Below are 25,863 nucleotides of genomic sequence, written 5' to 3' on the forward strand. Positions count from 1 at the left end.
GGAATCGGTGAAAATACGTTTAGCTCAAGGTCCTATTAATCGTGACGGCGGCTTTCAACTGGATAACACGTGGGACCCGGTGACTTCTTTAAATTCTTCAAAAAGAAAACATTTTATGATCTTTAACATATCTAATGGCATTTAATTCTATTAATACTGATATCTGAATTTTAACTCCTTGAGTGCCCTTTCCGACAGAGAGCGCTATGTTGTATCACATTACGCATGCGATGCGCGCCATAAATGGAGCAGTGATCGAAGAGAGCGTGTAACTTTGCAGAGGTCGTTCACGTACTGGCTGGCTTTTCGCACGCGTCTTCGCGTACATTTTTGGCATAAAGGCAGCGATATGAACTAGTAATCTCCATCCATCCGGAACAGTACGGTTTCGCTTCCCAACTGTCGGCCGAACTACAAGTTTTTAGGATCACAGAACACGTCAGCAAGGACTTTAACTCCACCAGTGGTTTTACTGGACATGCAAAACGCTTACGTCAGGATTTGGCAGGACAATCTCGTGCAGAAAATTCTGACACAGACAACCATCCCGGATATCTACAGACAGACTGTCAATTGCGCCACAAATTGTTGAAGAAGTTACTGTTGTCTTTGGAGGTTGAAAATTAGTATAACGACGGAGTTGCCAAAATCCCATCTGAGATGTTTCGGGCAGCAGTAGAGCAGTCTCTAGTGCGGTTCCGGGCTGCCGTGGATACAGATGGGCGTCACACTGAGCAACTTTTGTAACCTGTAACGTTAACACCAAACGCAATTAACAAATCTTAGCCCCTCACGTGGAAATTATGTTTTTGTCTATGTTTTGTTATTCCTCTTCCGCATGTCCTTACGAATGTTTCCACAAACTTTCATCGTCATACTATCACTCACCTACATGGGGGTTCTCTCAAGCTGCCTCCGTGTAGCACACCTACATCTAAATTTACATCTGTACTCTGCAATCCACCATGAAGTGTACGGCAGAGAGTACTTTCAATTGCACAAGTTATTAGGGTTTCTTCTCGTACCATGTACGTATGGAGCGCGGAAAGAATAATTGTTTAAATGCCTATGTGCGTGTAGTTCAAATGGTTCAAATGGCTCTGAGCACTATGGGACTTAACATCTGAGGTCGTCAGTCCCCTAGAACTTAGAACTACTTAAACCTTACTAATCTAAGGACATCGCACACATCCATTCCCTAGGCAGGATTCGAACCTGCGACCGTAGCGGTCGAGCGGTTCCAGACTGAAGCGCCTAGAACCGCTAGGCCACACCGGCCGGCTACGTGCGTGTAGTAATTTTTCTTTCTCACGATCCGTATGTGAGCGATACGTGGGGGGTTGTAGTATATCCCTAGACTCATCATTATAAAACCACTTCTTGAAAGTTTGTTAATAGACATTCTGGGATAATTTACGTCTGTCTTCAGGAGCCTTGCACTTCAATTCCTTCAGTATGTCTGTGACACTCTCCCACGCATCAAACAAACCTGTGACCATTCGTACTGCCCTCCTCTCTATACGTTCAATATCCCCTGTTAGTCCTATTTGGTACAAGTCCCACACACTTGAGCAATATTCTAGAACCGGTTGCAGGAGTGATGTGTAAGCAGTCTGCTTTGTAGACTGACAGCACTTCCCCAGTGTTTTACTAATGAACCGAAGTCTACCGCCTGCTTTACGCGTGACTGAGCCTATTTGATCATTCCATTTCACATCCCGACAAAAGTGTTACACCCAGGTATTTGTATGACTTGGCCGATTCCAACATTGACTCATTGATATTATAGTCATAGGATATTACGTTTCTTTGTTTTGTGAAGTGCACAGTTCCACATTTCTGAACTTTTAAGTTTCCACTCTTTGCACCAGTTTGCAATCTTATCAATATGTGACAATATTTGTGCAGCTTCTTTCAGATAGAACTTCACTATAGATAACTGCATGATCTGCTAAAAGCCTGATTTTACTATTAATGTTGTCTGCAAGATCATTAGTATACAACATGAACAGCAAGGGTCCCAGCACACTTACCTGGAGCACACCCGAAGTTACTTCTACATCTGACGATGACTCTCCATCCAAGATAACATGCTGTGTCCCCCCTAGCAAAATGTCCTGAATCCAGTCACAAATTTCACTTGGTACCCCATATGATCGTACTTTTGACAATTTTGTAGTACTAAGTCCAATGCTTTTTGGACATCAAGAAATACTGCATCTTCTTGACTGCCTTGAGCGAAAGCTTTCAGTGTGCTATGTGAGAAAAATTCGAGTTGTGTTTCACATGATCGCTGTTTTCGGAATCCATGCTGGATGGCATTGAGGTCATTCTGTTCAAGATACTTCATTATGTTTGAGCTCAGAGTATGTTCTATGGTTCTACAACAATGTAGTTGCATAGTTGGCGGTGCAGGTCTCTATCAGTTACATACTACACATGGTATTCTCATTGGTATTACAATCTATTAGTTGTAGTGCCCTATTACCGGATATTAGGTCTTTGCTAACGTCCTGAAATAGTGTTACAAACCGCCAATTAGTAACTGAGCGTGGCAAGGGTCATTTCCGTCTGTGGGGTTTCGAGGAGAACGAATGTTGCCAGATTACATTCGTCATCGCCATTCGAGTCCAGTAACTAGTGTCACCTAAAGTGGTGCAGTTGGATACACACCACCGTCACCTCTGGTTCCCATAGCCGGTAACTAGGTAGCAGGTATTACATTAAGGGGATTTGTTGCACCATAACTTCGAAATCTCCGCGACATTATGTTTCAACAAAATAACGCAATAGCACATGTTTCCCGTGGTGTTCTGACATACAGTACCTCGATAAAGAGGGTGGTCGGCTATTGCACTACCCAGCGTGTTTCACAAGTCTCTTACACATCGAAAATACCTGGTCATGTGTTACCAAATACTGGCACACCGCTCCTACTGATGGAGTGTTGCAAAGGGTTCGAGTAGAATGGAATGACTTACCTGTATCTATCATCCAAGCTCGGTTCAACTCGGTGCCCTGTGATCTTAGAGCCGTTGCAGGTGCAGAGCTGGCAGATCGGTGTACTACATGTCCCACTCTGTACACCTGAACTTACAATTATCTATTCTTCTTAGTATACCTCATCTGCACAATATATTATTCTTCTTAGAGTAGTAATTTTAATTGCAAGCAGTGTACAATAGCCGAACCCTTGCTCCATCATGTCCGCAATTCCGCCTCCTACCCCTCTTCCTACAACTTCACCTCACACTCTTAATATTTTTCTTGGCAGCCAGAAGCATCATTACTGCCTGCGTGACAGCGCGTGTCAAAGCGTTTATAGGGACATTTCCTCACTATATCTTACTGTACTCTAAATCCACGATTTTATTTGTGTCAGTTACAAAAATATTTTTTACATTTCAAATTATAATAACTGAAGGGCATGAATGCTAAATCTTCATATAGGGAATCGGTGTCGACAAAAAACTGTAACGGCGGCGTATTGATTCTTTCACAAAATGGTAGAAATATTTACAATCGATTACACTTTTAGACAATTTTTTTTTTCAGTTAAAAGAACAACATTCAGTGTTCCCTGGAATATAATTCGTTCCTGAATCCAAATCTAATTTCAGAATTTCTCTACTAGTCTCAGTCTTCATGAAGTAATTGATTTTTGCAAATGCCTACGGCAGGCTACGTACTCGTATTATGCGAATCTAGTAAAAACGACTCGCTCTTGCAACAAGACTTATAAATGCAAATAGCAAAATAATCTGTGAGTGCACAAAAAACGGATCAGATGTTAACAAGAGACTAAATAAAAGAAAAGAACCATACTGAAAAATAAATCTTGCGATACTTTGCCTCGGGAGCGTTGCTTTGTTAATACCAGCAGTAGTCGGACAGCATTTCGATGCTCCATTTGCCCTGATAACGCTTTTGCATTTGAGATATGTCCTGATAGAATCGTTCTCGATGTACGCTACTAACGGTGCCAAGGTTATTCAGAAAGAACGATAATTCAAGAAATGTGGTTCAAGTGACATTTGTGTCCCATAAGCTGGTATGATATAAGTTGCTCTTCGACAGTTCTCTGCCCTATGGTTGTCTAGAAAGCTCTTGGAAACGCTTGTCAAAGACAGCTACGTCATTCTTTCGACATCACACAGCAAACCAAGAAAATGTTGATCAGAAATTAATTCAAAATGGTTCAAATGGCTCTGAGCACTATGGGACTTAACATCTGTGGTCATCAGTCCCCTAGAACTTAGAACTACTTAAAGCTAACTAACCTAAGGACATCACACACATCCATGCCCAAGGCAGGATTCGAACCTGCGACCGGAGTTTTGTGATGTGTCTGGACTCTGGCCTAAACTTTTAGGCTGGAGGTTTTAGTGTATTGCAGAGTGGCTGACTCCTCCCTTTTTTCTTGCGGTCAGCCAGCCACTTCCATCTGCTACATTGTTTTAGCTCCCTCTACCATTTTCTTCCTGTGTTGTCCATGTTTTACTGCTGACGCCCTGCTTCATCCCACGCTTCGGTGTGGGTGAGCACCTATTTTTCAATGATTGTTCCCCGTGTTTTATGTTCCGTTTTATGTATTTTTTTTCCTTGACACCCGTCTCACTATGGTACTGAACTGGCGCTGAAGACCTTGCTGTCGTGCGCCCACAAAACCCCTCTACTACCTCTACTACTACTACTACTGCGACCGGAGCAGTCGCGCGGCTCCGGACTGAGCGCCTAGAACCGCTAGACCACAGAAATTAATTCCGGAATTTGCTGTTCTACAAATATTCGTTCCTTTAATTTCACTTCACTGAACCTTAGAAACTTCTATTGCATGTACGTGCATCCACATGAGTTGTCCTTGGCTTTCATAAAGTTTTTGACGAGAGATATTTAATTTGCGCTGGAGTTAGATGAATATTTTTGGAGTGTTCATCAAATTTTTGTGTCTAGACAGCCGTTCATTCCGGGCAGACCATTTTTCCCCCGTAATAGCGGTTTTCCTCGTCCCTGTTGTTCCACCCGCATGGAAAGCAAATGGTTCAAATGGCTCTGAGCACTATGGGACATAACATCGGAGGTCATCAGTCACCTAGAACTTAGAACTACTTAAACCTAACTAACCTAAGGACATCACACACATCCATACCCGAGGCAGGATTCGAACCTGCAACCGTAGCGGTCGCGCGGTTCCAGACTGAACCGTCGGACATACCGGCCAGCTGGAAAGCAGTATTGCTTTGTGTAGCCGAGCTCTGTGCCTAAAAGAATTGCAGTTATCTTGAAGCCTCCTCATAAAAGTCGTTTGTATTTCTCACACTAGATATGTGAGAGTAGCAGTTCAAATTAATCATATTTTTCCTCCAGTTCAACTGCATAAGTAATCGGAACAGAAGAAATTTTTTTAAAATTGTACAGAAGTACTGTTTTTATATTTTGTTTCTTGTAATCTATGAACAATGGCTCACCCATTTATAGAGAAATCTTGGCAGCTTCTTCAGAAAGAAGTGTTAGTTATTACAAAAAACCATGCCACCTTCCGTGGAGAAATATGCAGAAGGAAAACAACATGGCGATCACGACAGTCACTCTCTAAGCCCGAAATTAAGCTTCCTCCCTTTTAATCGCGAAGCTAATAGAGCCGCCTGTTGTTTCGACAAATTTAGGTCAAGCAGAAGATACCTGAGATTTCCTTGAGACAAAAATTGTGGCTTATTTGATCCTCAGCGGCCTCGAAATGCAGTGTCGGCGTCCATCTTTCCTTCACTGTCTTCTGAGTGTTCGTGGCTGCATTAACTTTCACTCATTGTCACATTCTGAAGAAGCATAGGAACTGAAAATTCTTCACTGTGATATGCAGCCCTCGTAGCAGATGATAAATGAGGGTATTGCACAATTCTCCTTCTTTTTGAGGTGAACACATTTTCGCTTGTGTCAGCTTTCGCTCCTAATTGCGATGCGGATTGTATAATAATCTTGCACATGGGAGCCTCTAGCTTTTTTCCACACAAGCGTCTTCCCATTTGGTGACTTCCGCCCCCCTCCTCTTCCCCCCCCCCCTCTCCCTCCCCCAGTTCATCTCACTCTGTCCTCTTTTCCATCACACACTTTCGCTTGTGTCAGTTTTCGCTCCTAATTGCGATGCGGATTGTATAAGAATCTTGCACGTGGGAGCCTCTAGCGCCGCTGTTAATTATGACACGTTCTGTATAGAAACCTTACAGTTGTCACGCTTAACATGGCGCTCCAAGTGGTGACTTGTGTCACTTGGGCCTTAAACCAGCCGTGATCCTGTCTGTTTTTGTCACCAAAAGTAACAGTCAGTTGTGTGCTTCATGGGTTCCCTCCAAATTATGGGAACAGCTAATGAAATGAGACATGATCCTTTTAATCTTTAACAGGAATCGTCAAAAACTCGTTCATAATTAGAGTACATGGTTCGCAGTAACCACATTTTTAATTTTTTTTTCCTTGCGGCAGTTGCAAGGAATGAGCTGAAAGTAATTTATTTAAAAGTTGGTCAGAATAGATATAAATTGTTAAAGACCAAGAAAATACATTTCAAAACATTTAAAATAGATAACGTGTATATTGAACCTTCTTCTCATGTTTCCTTTCATACTCAAAAGCAGATTGAATAATTAATAATAATAATAATTCCATTTTCACAAACCATTACAATTCACACATGAAATAGTAACAGTAAGATTAAAGACCGTTTCCTATTCCATACAATTTTTTCAAGTGGATTGGGACACTTACTATAAAGAGGCTTTTTATATGTCTTAAAATATTGTAAAAAACATTAATTTCCCACTCGTCTGTCGTCACTTGTTTCCTTCTGCTATGTTGTCTAGGTGTTACACTACCACTTTCACGTAACTGATCGAAGAGATTAATAAACGGTTCCCGAGATGGTTGCCATCTTGTGGGATATCTTGTCACACACACCGTAAAAGAACGAACTGCCTTCTTCCAGACCTCTACAAACAACACGAGCATGTCGGCTATTCCTGCATTGGTAAATCCCATCGTCCACTCGTGACCTGTTGCTTGGACCGTCACACAGTAACTGACTGTCGCAAGTCGCAGCGCACTCGAGGAACGCACAACCATACTGTAAGCATAATAACCATACTTAACAACATACCAACTACGCAGGTTGACTGGAAAAAATAAGTGTCGGTGTGGAAACTTCTCAAAATATTATATCTCGTAAACGACTCGTACTGGAACCCTGCAACAAACATCATTGACATTATAATGTACCATCCTTTAGTTTGTTAACGTCAATAAGCGTTGTTCCATTTTAAAAAATATACTATATAAGTACTATTAAAATCCGTTTACTGGGCAACAATGCGAGCTCCTAACAACTAATTTATTCAGTGAAAACCGCACTACAATAGCACTTTCTATTTCCGCAATTTTCCACAGAGCATAACTTAATCATAGCTAACACTTGGTTCAAGAATCATAAAAGAAGGTTGTATACCTGGAAGAATCCTGGAGATACTAAAAGGTATCAGATAGATTATATAATGGTAAGACAGAGATTTAGGAACCAGGTTTTAAATTGTAAGACATTTCCAGGGGCAGATGTGGATTCTGACCACAATCTATTGGTTATGAACTGCAGATTGAAACTGAAGAAACTGCAAAAAGGTGGGAATTTAAGGAGATGGGACCTGGATAAACTGAAAGAATCAGAGGTTGTAGAGAGTTTCAGGGAGAGCATAAGGGAATTGACAGGAATGGGGGAAAGAAATAGAAGACGAATGGGTAGCTTTGAGAGATGAAATAGTGAAGGTAGCAGAGGATCAAGTAGGTAAAAAGACAAGGGCTAATAGAAATTATTGGGTAACAGAAGAAATATTGAATTTAATTGATGAAAGGAGAAAATATAAAAATGCAGTAACTGAAACAGGCAAAAAGGAATACAAACATCTCAAAAATGAGATCGACAGGAAGTGCAAAATGGCTAAGCAGGGATGGCTAGAGGACAAATGTAAGGATGTAGAGGTGCATATCACTAGGGGCAAGATAGATACTGCCTACAGGAAAATTAAAGAGACCTTTGGAGAGAAGAGAACCACTTGTATGAATATGAAGAGCTAAGATGGAAACCCAGTTCTAAGCAAAGAAGGGAAAGCAGAAAGGTGGAAGGAGTATATAGAGGGTCTATACAAGGGTGATGTTCTTGAGGACAATATTATGGAAATGGAAGAGGATGTAGATGAAGATGAAATGGGAGATAAGATACTGCGTGAAGAGTTTGACAGAGCACTGAAAGACCTGAGTCGAAACAAGGCCCCGGGAGTAGACAACTTTCCATTAGAACTACTGATGGCCTTGGGAGAGCCAGTCATGACAAAACTCTACCATCTGGTGAGCAAGATGTATGAGACAGGCGAAATACCCACAGACTTCAAGAAGAATATAATAATTCCAATCCCAAAGAAAGCAGGTGTTGACAGACGTGAAAATACCAAACTATCAGTTTAATAAGTCACAGCTGCAAAATACTAACGCGAATTCTTTACAGACGAATGGAAAAACTGGTAGAAGCGGACCTCGGGGAAGATCAGTTTGGATTCCGTAGAAATGTTGGAACACGTGAGGCAATACTAACCTTACGACTTATCTTAGAAGAAAGATTAAGAAAAGGCAAACCTACGTTTCTAGCATTTGTAGACTTAGAGAAAGCTTTTGACAACGTTAACTGGAATACTCTCTTTCAAATTCTGAAGGTGGCAGGGGTAAAATACAAGGAGCGAAAGGCTATTTACAATTTGCACAGAAACCAGATGGCAGTACCAAGAGTCGAGGGGCATGAAAGGGAAGCAGTGGTTGGGAGAGGAGTGAGACAGGGTTGTAGCCTCTCCCCGATGTTATTCTATCTGTATATTGAGCAAGCAGTAAAGGAAACAAAAGAAAAATTCGGAGTAGGTATTAAAATTCATGGAGAAGAAGTAAAAACTTTGAGGTTCGCCGATGACATTGTAATTCTGTCAGAGACAGCAAAGGACTTGGAAGAGCAGTTGAACGGAATGGACAGTGTCTTGAAAGGAGGATATAAGATGAACATCAACAAAAGCAAAACGAGGATAATGGAATGTAGTCAAATTAAATCGGGTGATGCTGAGGGGATTAGATTAGGAAATGAGACACTTAAAGTAGTAAAGGAGTTTTGCTATTTAGGGAGTAAAATAACTGATGATGGTCGAAGTAGAGAGGATATAAAATGTAGGCTGGCAATGGCAAGGAAATCGTTTCTGAAGAAGAGAAATTTGTTAACATCGAGTATAGATTTAAGTGTCAGGAAGTCGTTTCTGAAAGTATTTGTATGGAGTGTAGCCATGTATGGAAGTGAAACATGGACGATAACCAGTTTGGACAAGAAGAGAATAGAAGCTTTCGTAATGTGGTGCTACAGAAGAACGCTGAAGATAAGGTGGGTAGATCACATAACTAATGAGGAGGTATTGAATAGGATTGGGGAGAAGAGAAGTTTGTGGCACAACTTGACTAGAAGAAGGGATCAGTTGGTAGGACATGTTTTGAGGCATCAAGGGATCACAAATTTAGCATTGGAGGGCAGCGTGGAGGGTAAAAATCGTAGAGGGAGACCAAGAGATGAATACACTAAGCAGATTCAGAAGGATGTAGGCTGCAGTAGGTACTGGGAGATGAAGAAGCTTGCACAGGATAGAGTAGCATGGAGAGCTGCATCAAACCAGTCTCAGGACTGAAGACCACAACAACAACAACATTTCCGCTATATCTGCGGTGCCAATTTTTAAGTGATTTACCCTGTACATAGAGATAACCAATGTACCTCGGTGCAAATATTTTCATCCGACGCCATTTTAATGACGACTACAGCAATCTGTATTGATAATGTTACTAGTAATTAAACTCATTTACATCTACATCTACATAGATACTCCGCAAACCACCGTACGGTGCTTGGCGGAGGACACCCTGTACTACTACTTGTCATTTCTCCTCCTGTTACACCCGCAAATACAGCGAGGCAAAAACGACTGTCTCTACGCCTCCGTATGAGCCCTAATTTCTCGTATCTTGTCTTCGTGATCCTTACGCTCGATGCGTGTTGGCGGCAGTAGAATTGTTTAGCAGTCTGATCCAAATGCCGTTTCTCTAAATTTTCTAAATAGTGTTTCACGAAAAGAACTTCGCCTTTCCTCCAATGATTCCCATTCGAGTTCTCGAAGCATCTCCATAACACTTACGTGTTCATCGAACCTACCGGTAACAAATCTAGCTGCCCGCCTCTCAATTGCTTCACGTCTTCCTTCAATCCGATCTGGTACGGATCCGAAACACTCGAACAGTACTAAAGAATAGGTTTCACCAGCGTCCTATATGCAATCTCCTTCACAAGTTAACCAGTATTTGCTATATACTCCCAATAAACCGAAGTCGACCATTTGCCTTCCCTACCACAACTTCACATGCTCGTTCCATCTCATGTCGCTTTGCAACGTTACGCCCAGATATTTAAACGACTTTACTGTGCCAAGCAGGACAATAGTAATACTGCATCCGAACATTACGGGTTTCTCCTTCCGACTCATCCACTTTAACATACATTTCTCCACACTTAGGGCTAGTTGCCATTCATAACACCAACTGTAAATTTTGTCCATGTCGTCCTGTATCTTCCTACAGTCATTCAACTTTGGAACTTTACTGTACCCCAAGGCATCATCAGTAGACAAGAAACAACCACAGATTACTGCTCATTCTCTCCGCTAAATCAGTTACGTTCGCAGAGAACAGTAGCGGTCCTATCACACTTCCCTGAGGCACTCCTGACGATACCCTTCTCTCTGATGAACACTCGCCGCCGAGGCAACATACTGGGTTCTATTACTTAATAATTCTTCGAGCCAATCACATATCTGTGAACATATTCCATATGATCGTACCTTCATTAACAGCCTGCAATGTGGCACTGTGTCAAATCTAGAAATATGGAACCTGCCTGTAGCCCTTCATCCATAGTTCTCAGTATATCATCAAACAATGGGAAATCCAGGATGGAATGTAACAATACCAGAGAAGGAAAGTTGCTACTCACCGTATAGCGGAGATGCTGAGTCGCGATAGGCACAATAAAAAGATTCACACAATTAAAGCTTTCGGCTATTAAGGCCTTCGTCAGCAGTGTACACATACGCACACACACACACACACACAAACACTCCCATAAACGCAACTTGCACACACATCTGCAGTCTCAGAGAGCTGAGACCACACTGCAAACAGCAGCATCAGTGCATGATGGGAGTGGCGACTGGGTGGGGGTAAGGAGGGGGTTGGGGCGGGGAGGGGGAGGAATAGTATGGTGGGACTGGCGGACAGTCAAGTGTTGCAGTTTAGACGAAGGGCAGGAGAGAAGGTGCGGAGGGGGTAAGTACCAGAATCATCATCATCATCATCATCATCATCATCAGTGTTCTGCCTGAAGGCAGGTTTTCACATGGTAGTTCTCCAGGCTGTCTGGTCTTCTGCCATCCTCTTCAGGTCTCCATAATTTCCTCTTCCCTTTATGTCGTCTATCACCTTGTACGAGTATCTCCTTCTTCCTCTCAGTCTCCTCCCACAAACCAATCCTTCCAAAGCATCTACTAGCAAGCACTCCCTTCTCAATGAATGTCCCAACCAGTTCTTTTTCCTTTCTCTTACAACCTTCAGCAGACATCTTCTCTCACCAACCCTTTCCAATACTCTTTCATTACTCACTCTTTCCATCCAGCTTATTCTCTCCATTCTCCTCCACATACACATCTCAAATGCTTCTAACCTTTTTTCATCCTCTCGTCTCAGTGTCCATGTTTCTGCCCTATATAGTGCCACACTCCAGACAAAACATTTGCCAAGCCTTTTCTTAGTCCTTTATCTAATTTGCCACATAAGAGTCTCCTCTTTCTGTTGAATGCCTCCTTTGCTATGGCAACTCGAGTTTTCACCTCCTGGTGACATCTCAAGTCTTCAGTTACTGTGCTTCCGAGATATTTAAATTGACTTACTTGGCTAATGGTAGATTGTCCTATTTTAATATTGAACAGTCTGTGTCTTGTACTGATCACCATACTCTTTGTTTTTGCTGTGTTTATTTGCATACCATATTCCACACAAGCTTCATTCAGGTCTTTGAGCATGTTATTCACTGTCCGCTCACTTTCTGACACTAATACCATGTCATCAGCAAATCTTATACATTCTATTCGCTTTCCACCAAAGTACCAGAAAGGAGAGAAAATAAAAGACTGGGTGCGGCGGTGAAATGACAGCTGTGTAGTGCTGGAATGGGAACAGGGAGGGGGATGGATGGGTGAGGACAGTCACTAATGAAGGTTGAGGCCAGGATGGTTACAGGAAAGTAGGATGTATTGCAGGGAAAGTTACCACCTGTGCAATTCAGAAAAGCTGGTGTTGGTGGGACGAATCCATATGGCACAGGTTGTGAAGCAGTCATTAAGATGAGTGATATCATGTTTGGCAGCGTGTTCAGCAACAGGGTGGTTCGCACCCAGTCTTTTATTTTCTCTCCTTTCTGCTACTTACCCCCTCCCCCCTCGGTACCTTGTCTCCTGCCCTCCATCTAAACTGCAACACTTGACTGCCGCCACTCCCACCATACTATCCCTCCCCCTCCCCGCCCCAGCCTCCTCCTTACCCCCACCCAGTCGCCACTCCCATCATGCACTGGTGCTGCTGTTCACAGTGTGGTCTCAGCTCTCTGAAGCTGCAGATGCGTGTGCAAGTTGCGTTTATGTGAGTGTGAGTGTGTGTGTGTGTGTGTGTGTGTGTGTGTGTGTGTGTCCACTGCTGATAAAGGCCTTAATGGTCGAAAGCTTTAATTGTGTGAATCTTTTTATCGTGCCTATCGCGACTCAGCATCTCTGTTATATGGTGAGTAGCAACTTTCCTTTTCTGGTATTGTCTCAGTATATCATGTGAGAGAAGAGAAAGCTGAGTTTCGCATGAGCGATGCTTTCTAAAACCATGCTGATTCGTGGACATAAGCTTGTTAGTGTCAAGAAAGTTTATCATATTCGAACTGAGAATACGTTGAAGGATTCTGCAGCAAACAGAAGTCAGGGATATTGGTCTGCAATTTTGCGGGCCGTTCTTTTACCTTTCTTATGTACTGCAGTCACCTGCGCTTTTTGCCAGTCGCTTGGGACTTTGTGCTGTGTGAGAGATTCACGATAAATGCAAGCTTAGGAAGGGGCCAATGCCATAGAGCACTCTTTCCAAAATGGAACTGCGATTACATCTGGACCTGGGGATTTATTTGTTTTCAAACCTTTCAGTTGTTTCTAAGTTTGTATGTATGTTATATTTACGACATGCGTAATGGAAGTTCGAGTGTGGTAAATCTGGGTGTTACTTACTGTGTCCGGCTGAAGGACGCGCACCGAGCGAGGTGGCGCAGTGGCTAGCACACTGGACTCGCCTTCGGGAGGACGACGGTTCAATCCCGCGTCCGGCCATCCTGATTTAGGTTTTCCGTGATTTCCCTGAATCGCTCCAGGCAAATGCCGGGATGGTTCCTTTGAAAGGGCACGGCCGACTTCCTTCCCCGTCCTTCCCTAATCCGATGAGACCAATGACCTCGCTGACTGGTCTCCTCCCCCAAACAACTCCAACCCAACCCAGGCCAAGTGGTGGCTTATACTCACTGCTCACACTCACTGCACTACAGGACTCGCATGCTGCTGCAGCTGGGCAGCGCGGTGGCGGCGCGGGACCTGCTGCTGGCGCTGGCCGCCGTCGACGCGTTTCGGCCGTCGTGGCTGTGGCGTCCTGAGGACCCAGACGCGTGCCGCTGGCTGGGCGTGGCGCTGCACTACGCGCTGCTCGCAGCCGCCGCCTGGACCACGGCGGCCGCCGTGCTGCAGTTGCTCAGACTCGGCACCATCATCGGCGCTCAGGTACCTGTGACCAGGCTAGCATGTGCACGGTTGAGTCAGGGTGACAGTTATTGAACTACACTCCTGGAAATTGAAATAAGAACACCGTGAATTCATTGTCCCAGGAAGGGGAAACTTTATTGACACATTCCTGGGGTCAGATACATCACATGATCACACTGACAGAACCACAGGCACATAGATACAGGCAACAGAGCATGCACAATGTCGGCACTAGTACAGTGTATATCCACCTTTCGCAGCAATGCAGGCTGCTATTCTCCCATGGAGACGATCGTAGAGATGCTGGATGTAGTCCTGTGGAACGGCTTGCCATGCCATTTCCACCTGGCGCCTCAGTTGGACCAGCGTTCGTGCTGGACGTGCAACCCCGTGAGACGACGCTTCATCCAATCCCAAACATGCTCAATGGGGGACAGATCCAGAGATCTTGCTGGCCAGGGCATTGACTTACACCTTCTAGAGCACGTTGGGTGGCACGGGATACATGCGGACGTGCATTGACCTGTTGGAACAGAAAGTTCCCTTGCCGGTCTAGGAATGGTAGAACGATGGGTTCGATGACGGTTTGGATGTACCGTGCACTATTCAGTGTCCCCTCGACGACCACCAGTGGTGTACGGCCAGTGTAGGAGATCGCTCCCCACACCATGATGCCGGGTGTTGGCCCTGTGTGCCTCGGTCGTATGCAGTCCTGATTGTGGCGCTCACCTGCACGGCGCCAAACACGCATACGACCATCATTGGCACCAAGGCAGAAGCGACTCTCATCGCTGAAGACGACACGTCTCCATTCGTCCCTGCATTCACGCCTGTCGCGACACCACTGGAGGCGGGCTGCACGATGTTGGGGCGTGAGCGGAAGACGGCCTAACGGTGTGCGGGACCGTAGCCCAGCTTCATGGAGACGGTTGCCAATGGTCCTCGCCGATACTCCAGGAGCAACAGTGTCCCTAATTTGCTGGGAAGTGGCGGTGCGGTCCCCTACGGCACTGCGTAGGATCCTACGGTCTTGGCGTGCATCCGTGCGTCGCTGCGGTCCGGTCCCAGGTCGACGGTCACGTGCACCTTCCGCCGACCACTGGCGACAACATCGATGTACTGTGGAGACCTCACGCCCCACGTGTTGAGCAATTCGGCGGTACGTCCACCCGGCCTCCCGCATGCCCACTATACGCCCTCGCTCAAAGTCCGTCAACTGCACATACGGTTCACGTCCACGCTGTCGCGGCATGCTACCAGTGTTAAAGACTGCGATGGAGCTCCGTATGCCACGGCAAACTGGCTGACACTGACGGCGGCGGTGCACAAATGCTGCGCAGCTAGCGCCATTCGACGGCCAACACCGCGGTTCCTGGTGTGTCCGCTGTGCCGTGCGTGTGATCATTGCGTGTACAGCCCTCTCGCAGTGTCCGGAGCAAGTATGGTGGGTCTGACACACCGGTGTCAATGTGTTCTTTTTTCCATTTCCAGGAGTGTATATTAAATAAAATCGTCATTACATCTGAATGGTTTGCGTTAGAACGTTCAAACTGCACGGTTGGCCGCGGCGCATGATGGGAATTACTATGCGCTGTGTGGTTCGGTTTAGCGACGGAGCCCACTGTCATTTGGATGGGTTCGTCAATGAGCAAAACTGGCGCTTTTGGGGGACAGAATCCGCAGATCGAGATGTCTTTTCCCCCTCAACGGATTACTGTGTGGTGGGCAATGTCCAATCACCGAATAATCGCTGCAATATTCCTTGCTGGCACGGTGACTGCCGAACGGTACGTGAAGGGTTAGGAAGATAATTTCATCCCCATTATCCAAAGTCTGAGTGTTTGATGTCCTGGAGGAGAATTTTGAGGACTGCATTTTGGCTCTGGGCTACGCAGAGGCCACTGGCATAGGCCTCCTTTGGCCGCCATATTTTCCGGATATGAGCACATGCGACTCCTTTTTGTGGGACTAAGACAAGATGTATAGCAATAACCCCAAAACCATTGCTGAGCTGAAAACAGCCATTCCGGAGGTCGTCGACAGTATCGATGTTCCGACACTTCATCAGGTCAAGCACAATTTCGCTATTTGTCTGCGCCACATCACCGCCAATCACGGCACGTATACCGAACGTGTCACAACCCAAATCCGAATGTCTGTAGTGACGTTCACGTGCTGAATACAGTGTGTGCACGCCGTATTTGCAACTAATTTACGTTTTTCCCCCATATAGTTCAATTATTGTCACAATGTACGTGAACATTAGAAGCGACCACTGGTGCTATTTGGTTGAGAAGAGACAGTAGTCACTTTCAGGCTCTCCTGTACTCGTGGTACGTGCTGTACAAAATGCTTTGCTTTTTCGGCAGAAAGAACCACATTACACTACTGGCCATTAAAATTGCTACACCAAGAAGAAACGCAGATGATAAACGGGTATTCATTGCACAGATATATTATACTATAACTGACATGTGATTACATTTTCACGCAGTTTAGGTGCGTAGATCCTGAGAAATCGGTACCCAGAACAACCACCTCTGGCCGTAATAACGGCCTTGATACGCCTGGGCATTCAGTCAAACAGAGCTTGGATGGCGTGTACAGGTACAGCTGCCCATGCAGCTTCAACACGATACCACAGTTCATCAAGAGTAGTTACTGGCGTATTCTGACGAGCCAGTTGCTCGGCCGCCATTGACCAGACGTTTCCAATTGGTGAGAGATCTGGAGAATGTGCTGCCCAGGGCAGCAGTCGAACATTTTCTGTATCCAGAAAGGCCCGTACACGTTCTGCAACATGCGGTCGTGCATTATCCTGCTGAAATGTAGGGTTTCGCAAGGATCGAATGAAGGGTAGAGTCACGGGTCATAACACGTCTGAAATGTAACGTCCACTGTTCAAAGTGCCGTCAATGCGAACAAGAGGTGACCGAGACGTGTAACCAACGGCACCCCATACCATCACGCCGGGTGATACGCCAGTATGGCGATGACGAATATACGCATCCAACGTGCGTTCACCACGATGTCGCCAAACACGGAAGCGACCGTCATGATGCTGTAAACGGAACCTGGATTCATCCGAAAAAATGCCGTTTTGCCATTAGTACCCCCAGGTTCGTCGTTGAGTACACCATCGCAGGCGCTCCTGTCTGTGATGCAGCGTCAAGGATAAGCGCAGCCATGTTCTCCGAGCTGATAGTCCATGCTGCTGCAAATGTCGTCGAACTGTTCGTGCAGATGGTTGTTGTCTTGCGAATGTCCCCATCTGTTGACTCAGGGATCGAGACGTGGCTGCACGATCCATTACAGCCATGCGGATAAGATGCCTGTTATCTCGACTGCTAGTGATACGAGGCCGTTGGGATCCAGCACGGCGTTCCGTATTACCCTCCTGAACCCACCGATTCCATATTCTTCTGACAGTCATTGGATCTCGACCAACGCGAGCAGCAATGTCGCGATATGATAAACCGCAATCGCGATAGGTTACAATCCGGCCTTTATCAAAGTCGGAAACGTGATGGTACGCATTTCTCCTCCTTACACGAGGCATCACAGCAACGTTTCACCAGGCAACGCCGGTCAACTGCTGTTTGTGTATGAGAAACCGGTTGGAAACTTTGCTCATGTTAGCACGTTGTAGGTGTCGCCACCGGCGCCAACCTTCTGTTAATGCTCTGAAACGGTAATCATTTGCATATCACATCATCTTCTTCCTGTCGGTTAAATTTCGCGTTTGCAGCACGTCATCTTCGTGGTGTAGCAGTTTTAATGGCCAGTAGTGCACGTCGGCAATATGTAACGTTTCCAGACTGGCACAAAAAGGCCTTCATTTGTGTCATATCGTGCAGTAACGTAAGTCAAGTGGACGGAATAGTTTTGTTTGTGTGGCTTTTGAAACTAATTGAGTTGTGCATGTTTCCCTCGAATGCATAGACTAGAAAGTTTTGTCAAGATACAGTTCTTTGTTTCGTACAATTTATCACCAACTGAAATTTATTTAAAGATGTTGAAGTATGCCCCTGCATTCTTGGCTTTCTTATCTGTTAAAACTCTCGACTATCTCCGATTTTTTATTGGCACAGGCAATTCCCGTACCGTTTACAAGCAAGAAGGGGCACTGGATTCACCTTCCGGAGGAGTGGCGTTCGAAATCCCATCTGACTTGACCGCTGCATTGACTGATGAACTCATGATATCCTTCGCGGGTCTGCAGCCGGATCATGCAATCAAATGTACACAATATTTCCGCGGTCCTCCTGTCTGCTGTCTTCAGGTGAGAACAGCATTTGCTAGTCTCGCTAACATTAATACTTTGTCCTCTACCTGTCGAGCATTCTTTGCTCGGAATATGTGCAGGTTAAACCTTAAAATTTTATTCCTGCGGAACCTCTCGGTGCGGTGTTATGTTTTACCTAACTTGCTGGATTGGCCAGCAGATCTTTTCCTCATGGTCACCTCCCCCTTGGCAGTTGCCTCCCAGACATCCGACTGGGAGACTAGTCTGAAATCTTTTGCTAATGGAGAGATCATCGTGACAGTTTCCCAATTACAGGCCACATGTTCTATGGATACACATTACGTTTCTTTAATGCAGTGGCTTTCATTGCCTCTTGCAGGGAAGTTAGAAAATCTGGAAAGGGAAACGCTAAGCTTCCATCTAGATACAATGGTGGCCAATGAAGTGAAATCGAAAGAAGGCTATGATTTCGGATCAGATAAGTATAGTGCAATATCAACAGCAGCAGAAAATGGTATAACGGAAGAAGGATTCATTATGAATAGGAAGGAAGGACAGAGAATGAGTTACTAAGGACAGTTCAGTAATTGAGTTCTTGTCGTCAGAGATAGTTTAGGTATACGTGCCGACGTCGCAAGCGGAAGAAGAAGAGGCAGAGAAAGTACATGAGGGTACTGAATGGGTAATTCAGTACGTAAAGGGAGATGAAAGTCTAATAGTCAGGGGGGGGGGGGGAGGGGGGGGACTAGATTGCGGTTGTAGGGGAAGGATTAGAAGAAAGGGTTACGGGAGAATATGGGCTTGGTACTAGGAATGAGAGAGGAGAGAGACCAGTTGAGTCGTACAGTAAATTTCAGCTAGTAATAGCGATTACTCTGTTCAAGAACACAAGAGCAGAAGATCTATTTGGAAAAGGTCAGGAGATACGGGAAGATTTCAGAGAGATTACATCATAGTCAGGTAGAGTTTCTGAGATCAGAAACCCTGGAGGAGACATACACTCAGATCTCAAAATACTAATGATGAAGAGTAGGCTGAAGTTTAAGAGACTACGCAGGAAGAACCACTGCGCGAACAAGTGGGATACGGAAGAACTGAGGAACGAAGAGAGACGCTTGAAGTTCTCTGAGACTGTGTATACTGAGATAATGAATAACTCAGTAGGCAGTTCGATTAAAGAGGAATGGACATCTCTAAGCAGTGTAGTCTCAGGAACTGGAAAGAAAAACGTAGGTACAACGAACGTAAATGCGAAGAAACCATTGGTAACAGAAAAAATATTTTAGGTCATCGACGAAAGAAGGAAGTACAAAAATGTTCTGGGAAATCCAGGTATACAGAAATACAAGGAATTAAATAACTAGGAAGTGCAAGGAAGCTAAGGTTAAATGGCTGCAAGAGAAATGTGTAGAAATAAAAAAAAAAATGATTGTCGGAAGGACTGACTCAGCATGCAGCAAAGTCACAACAACCTTAAGCGCAATGGAGAGAACATATAGGTGGAAAGAGTAGATTGAGGGCCTCTATGAGGGCGAAGACTTGTTTGAAGACGTAATAGAAGAAGAAACAGGAGTCGATATAGGAAGAGACAAGGAATCCAATATTAGAATCAGAATTTAAAAGGGGTATGGAAGACTTAGGATACAATAAGGCAGTAGGGACAGATAACATTCCATCAGAATTTCTACAATCATTGGGGAAAGTGACAACAAAATGAATGTTTAGTTGGTGTGTAGAATGTACGAGTCTGATGGTGTCCCATCTGAGTCTAGGAGAAACATCATCCACACGGTTCCGAAGACTGTAATAGCCGACAAGAGCGAGAATTATCGCACGGTAGTCTTAAGAGCTCATTCATCCAACTAGCTCACATGAATAATATACAGAAAAATCGAAATGAAAATTGAGGATGTGTTAGATGATGATCAGTTTGGCTTTAGGAAAGGGAAAAGCACCAGAAAGGCAATTGTGACATTGCAGTTGATAATGGAACCAAGACTAAAAAAAATCAAGACACGTTCATAGGATATGTCGACTTGGGAAAAGCGTTTGACAATGTCAAATGGTGCGAGATGTTCCAAACTATAAGAAAAATAGGGGTAAACTGTAGAGAAAGACAGGCAATATACAAAATGTACAATAATCAAAAGGGAACAATAAGAGTGGAAGACCATGAACGAAGTGCTCCGATTAATATGGGCGTTAGACAGGGATGTAGTCTTTCACCCCTACTGTTCAATCTATGCATTGAAGAAGCATCTACATTTACATTTATACTCCGCAAGCCACCCAACGGTGTGCAGCGGAGGGCACTTTACGTGCCACTGTCATTACCTCCCTTTCCTGTTCCAGTCGCGTATGGTTCGTGGGAAGAACGACTGCCGGAAAGCCTCCGTCCGCGCTCGAATCTCTCTCATTTTACATTCGTGATCTCCTCGGGAGATATAAGTAGGGGGAAGCAATATATTCGATACCTCATCCAGAAACGCAATGATGGAAATAAAAGGAAGTCTCAAGAGTGGAATTCAAATTCGAAGTGAAAGGATATCATTGATAAGATTCGGTGATGACATTGCTATCCTGAATGAAAGCGAAGCAGAATTACAGGCTGTGTTGAATGGAATGAACAGTCGAATGAGTACAGAATATGGACTGAGAGTAAATTGAAGAAAGGCGAAAGTAGTGAGTAGTAGCAGAAATGACAACAGCGAGAAACTTAACATCAGCATTGCTGATCACGAAGTAGATGAAGTTAAGGAATTATTCTGCCTAGGCAGCAAAATAAACAATGACAGACGGAGCAGGGAGGACATAAAAAGCAGACTAGCAGTCGCAAAAAGGACATACCTGGTCAAGAGCAGTCTGGTGGTATCAAACATAGGCCGTGATTTGAGAAATAAATTTCTGAGAATCTAAGTTTGGTGCATAGCATTGTATGGTGGTGAAACACCGACTGTGGGAAAACCAGAACAGAACAGAATCGAAGCATTTCAGATGTGATGCTACAGAAGGATGTTGAAGATTAGGTGGACTGATAAATTAAGGAATGAGGAGGTTCTCCGGAGAATCGGCGAGGAATCGAATACATAAAAAAAAACACTGACAAGAAGAAGGGACGGGATGGTAGGACATCAGTTAAGATATCATGGAATAACTTCCATGGTACTAGAGGGAGCAGTAGAGGGTAAAAACTGTAGAGGAAACCAGAGATTGGAATACATTGAGCACATAATGGAGGACTGATGACTCAAAAAAAAGTGGAGATGACTGTCATCAAGCTGCTGCGGATAAAATTATTCTCGCAGTAGGTCAGATCAAAGTGCTGTCAATCTGTTTGGAGTGGGTGGCACCATGGTGGATAGTTCGGACATGAAGCGACTTCAACTTTCTACCGCTGTTGGTCACACGGCCCAAGCAGTCTCTTCAAGTGGAAAGGCCTCGTATGATGCAATAATGTACAATTCCAATGCGTTCCATTACCTGGCCACGCTGTTGGAGGAATGTAGGCTAGATGACAAGGACAAAAATCCTCTCCCCAATATCTGGTCTGTACCAGGACCGACGGTGACACGTTTTTGACCACAAAGCTTTTATTTTTTGTTAAACACATTGAAGACCAATGTGGAGAAGTTGCAGCCATTTATAAGATGAAGAGCGATTCCTTTCTCATTAAAACATCATCTCCTGCCCAGTCACAGGCGCTGTTCTCTAGTGAAATCTGTATGACATTTCCTTGACCGCCATTCCCCACAAGAGTCTCAATATGGTCCAGGGCGTCATCTTTCACCACATCTTCTTTTGCAGTCTGATGATAAGCTGTGGACCAACTTAGGGGATGGAGTGTGCGATTCATCCATCATGGCAGTAAGAGACCAAGGGAATACATACTGGGGCATGTATCTTTGCTTTCGAGATGATACATTGCCTAAGAAGGTCAGGGTGATGGTCTACTGGTGTGAAGTGAGATCCTATGTTCCTCCTTCTATGAGATGCAGCAGGTGTATGAAGTTCAGACATAAGGCTTCCCATTGCACCACTACAAGGCGCAGGGTCTGCAGGGATTGTGGATGCCCATTGCACATGGACATTCCTTGTTCCCCTCCCACTCTGTAAACTACAATGAGTTCCTCTCTCCTTGCTCACCAAATTGCTCTATTTTTAAACGTGAGAAGAAAATTCAGGAGTGTATAATACCCTGAACAAGACCTAAGGCCAGAAAAATGTATGAGCATCTCAGTTCCATACAAAAGACACAATTTTAAGCTACAGCCTCAATGTTGTCATCTTCTCTGTTCATGGTGCTTTCCTCTGTAGCGCCTCTTACAGTTGGCCACCAGAGCCACCCGCTACTATCTGCCTCCAGGCGATAGAGTGCCCTTCTGCTGCATCCAATGCACACACTTCGAGGGCATTGGCTCCCCACCTACTTGAGACACCAGTCCCCTTCCCCAAGCCAGAGCCACCTATATCCTCCTCCAGCTGCTCTAGCTAGGAGGAAGTCCCTCAGGGCTCTTCCTTCCACAGTTCCTGCTGGTCCAAAGCCAGATGCCATCCAGAAAAAAGACAAGAAGGATAAAAGGAAGTCCTCTAAGATGAAGGAAACTCTGGTGGCTCCCACGCCATTGGACTCTTCACATACTCCTTCAGTGCCAAAGGAGGAGATCCTGGTGGCCCCTGAGGCACCAGATCTCCCCAGGCAATGTGCCACAGAACTTACGTCAGTGGATCCCCTGATGTCTCAACCAGTGGCAGCACATAACTCTTGAGTCATAAATTGTCCCCCCCCCCCCCTCACCCACACCATCCTGGCCTTTTCATGCCCCCACAGTATTGTGACAGTCTGATCCTCCAGTGGAACTGTAACCGAATTTTTCACCAACTGGCTGAGCTACAGCAGCTTTTGAGCACTTATCCTGCACCCTGTTATTGCCATCCAGGAAACGTTGTTCCAGCAAGTTGGACACCTGCCCTTTGTGGCTGCCGAGGTTATTTTAAGAATCGTTCCACGAGAGGGTATCATGAGGAGTTTGTATGTGGGTGCTGGACTCTATATATAGTGACCTTGTGCCTCTTGATACACCTTTGGAAGCTGTGGCCGTTCAGATAGGTGCACATCAAGTTTTTGCCATCTGTGGTGTTTATCTTCCTCCCAATAATGTTGTGTACCAGGTTGTACTGTCTGCAGTACTCTCTCAGCTCCCCTCACCTTTCCCAGTCTTGAGCGACTTTGTGGGATGGAACAATGATCACTGGTGGTGTTGAAGACATCGAAACTTTACTAGCATAGCTCGGTCTTTGCCTCTTGAACTCTGGTGTCCCCACACACCTCAGTGTGGCACACAGAACTTATTCGCCCATTGATCTCTCTTTCTGCAGCCCTGGTCTTCTGCCATAAATCCACTGGAGGGTCCACGATAACCTATGTGGTAGGGTTCTCTTACCAATCTTCCTGTCCCTCCCTCAGCATTGCTCCACCGAACTTCCATGCAGATGGGTTCTCTGTAGTGCTGACATGACAGGTTCACCTGTGCTGTCGTCCTTAGTTGTCATCGCAAGTCACTATCGATGCAGCTGTTCAGCATGCAATGGCAGCCATTCTTTTAGCAGACAACTAAGCCATTCCTTCTTCCTTCGAATCCTCTCATCGGAATATGGTACTCTGGTGGACCCCAGAGATCGCTGCGGTCATTACAGATCGTAGGCAGGCTCTCCAACTCACAAGCGGCACCCTTCACTGCAGCACCTCATTGTCTTTAAATGGATCCATATCTGCGTCTGCTACCTCATAAAATGACGAAAGCAAGAATCCTGGAAATGGTATGTATCCTCCATTGGATCACTTACCTCTCTGTCACAGGTATGGGCAAAGATCAGTTGCCTCTACCACTTCCAGCCCCTGCAGATGTTCCAAGTATTTCCTGAAAAAGTGCCATTTATACTGACCCACGCCGGCCGAAGTGGCCGTGCGGTTAAAGGCGCTGCAGTCTGGAACCGCGAGACCGCTACGGTCGCAGGTTCGAATCCTGCCTCGGGCATGGATGTTTGTGATGTCCTTAGGTTAGTTAGGTTTAACTAGTTCTAAGTTCTAGGGGACTAATGACCTCAGCAGTTGAGTCCCATAGTGCTCAGAGCCATTTGAACCATATACTGACCCACACGCTGTCTGCATCTGAGAACAACCACCCCATATTTTGGCTAATACAACAGTGGGTAGAGTGAACGCACTTCTCTTTCACTTCCCGCCACATGGAGACATATAAGGCTCCATTCAGCGAATAGGAACTCTCCAGTGCCCTAGCCCTTGCCCTGATGTGGCCCCAGGACCAGACCACATCCACAACCAAATGCTGAAATATCTCTCACTGTACTGTCAGTGTCACACCGTTGCCCTCTTTAATCAGATCTCGAATGAAGTTGGGCTCCCTTCTCAGTGGCGAGAAAGCGCGATGGTTCTGGTGCTGAAACTGGTTAAGAACTCCCTAGAGATGGACAGCTATCACCCAATCAACCTTAACGACATTTTCTATAAGTTACTCGAGTGCATGGTGAGCAAGAAACTGTGTTGGCTCCTTGAGTCTCAGGGCCTTTACACAGTAACTCAGGGCAGTTTTTGCAATACATACCAGGTTCAAGTGGATGCTTCACTCAGCATCCCCCATATCCAAGAGAACGGGGTCCTGCAGGACTGTACTGAGTGTCGTCCTCTTTCTGGTGGCCACCAATGGTGTAGTGGCGACTGTGGGGTCTTCGGTATCGCCCTCCTTATTTGCCAACGACTTTTGCTTTCATTATTTCATTATTACTCCTCTAGTATTGGTGTTCCTGAGCGTCGCCTACAGGGCGCCATCCAACAGGCGCAGTCATGGGCTTTCATCAACAGTATTTTGTTTCCAGCCACCAAGGCCCATGCCATGCATTTCTGTCGCTGTCGTACTGCCCACCAACACCCAGAGCTTTACCTAGACGATCATTTACTTCTTGTAGCTAAGACACACCACTTTTTATGACTGATCTTCGATTCACAGCTGCCATGGCTTCCCCACCTTCGCCAGCATAACCAAAAGTAGTGACAGCATATCAATACACTTTGCTGCCTCAGTAACACTGCTCTGCAGAGCCCTAATTCTGTCCCATCTTGATAATGGGAGTCTTGCATATGGTTCTGCATCACCTTCAGCATTGCGAATACTGGACGCTGTTCATCATTATGGGGTCCAGCTTGCGACAGAAGCCTTCTTAACTAGAACTGTGAACAGCTTACTAGTCGAGGATAGAGTCCCTCCATTACCTATCAGGCACCAACAATAGCTCTTGAATTACACTATACACGTTCATAACTTCCCTGAACATCCCAACTACTGCGTCCTTTTCCCTGGAAGCGAGCTCCACCTCCCACAACAACGACCCAAAACTGAGTTCACAACTGCTGCACACCTCCAGTGTCTCCATTTGGAACTGCAACTACACTGTCACCTCTGGTCAGCGAGACATCGCATCTGCCCCCATGGCTTCTGCCCTGACCTCGTATTTGTCTCAAAGTCTATTTCGGTTCAAAACATTCCGCTGACCCCACGATTTTTCGCCACCTGTTCTTGGATGTCCTTGAGACGTATCCAGGTTCAGAAGTGGTATTCAGCGATAGCTCAATAGTCGATGGATGAACAG

General features: G+C 45.2%; 2 protein-coding genes across 2 annotated transcripts in view; both read left to right on the forward strand.

Moving 5' to 3' along the window:
• The window catches only part of LOC126237373 (uncharacterized), a 786,945-nt gene that overhangs the window by 675,057 nt on the left and 86,025 nt on the right, over positions 1–25,863 (forward strand). The window lies entirely within an intron of this gene.
• The window catches only part of LOC126237374 (uncharacterized), a 274,642-nt gene that overhangs the window by 161,576 nt on the left and 87,203 nt on the right, over positions 1–25,863 (forward strand). The window contains exon 11 of the mRNA XM_049947459.1: positions 13,742–13,970. Within this exon, the coding sequence (XP_049803416.1) occupies positions 13,742–13,970 (229 nt within the window). The remainder of the gene's footprint in view (positions 1–13,741; positions 13,971–25,863) is intronic.

This window comes from Schistocerca nitens, chromosome 2 (genome assembly GCF_023898315.1).
Source record: "Schistocerca nitens isolate TAMUIC-IGC-003100 chromosome 2, iqSchNite1.1, whole genome shotgun sequence".
Classification (NCBI taxonomy): Eukaryota; Metazoa; Arthropoda; class Insecta; order Orthoptera; family Acrididae; genus Schistocerca; species Schistocerca nitens.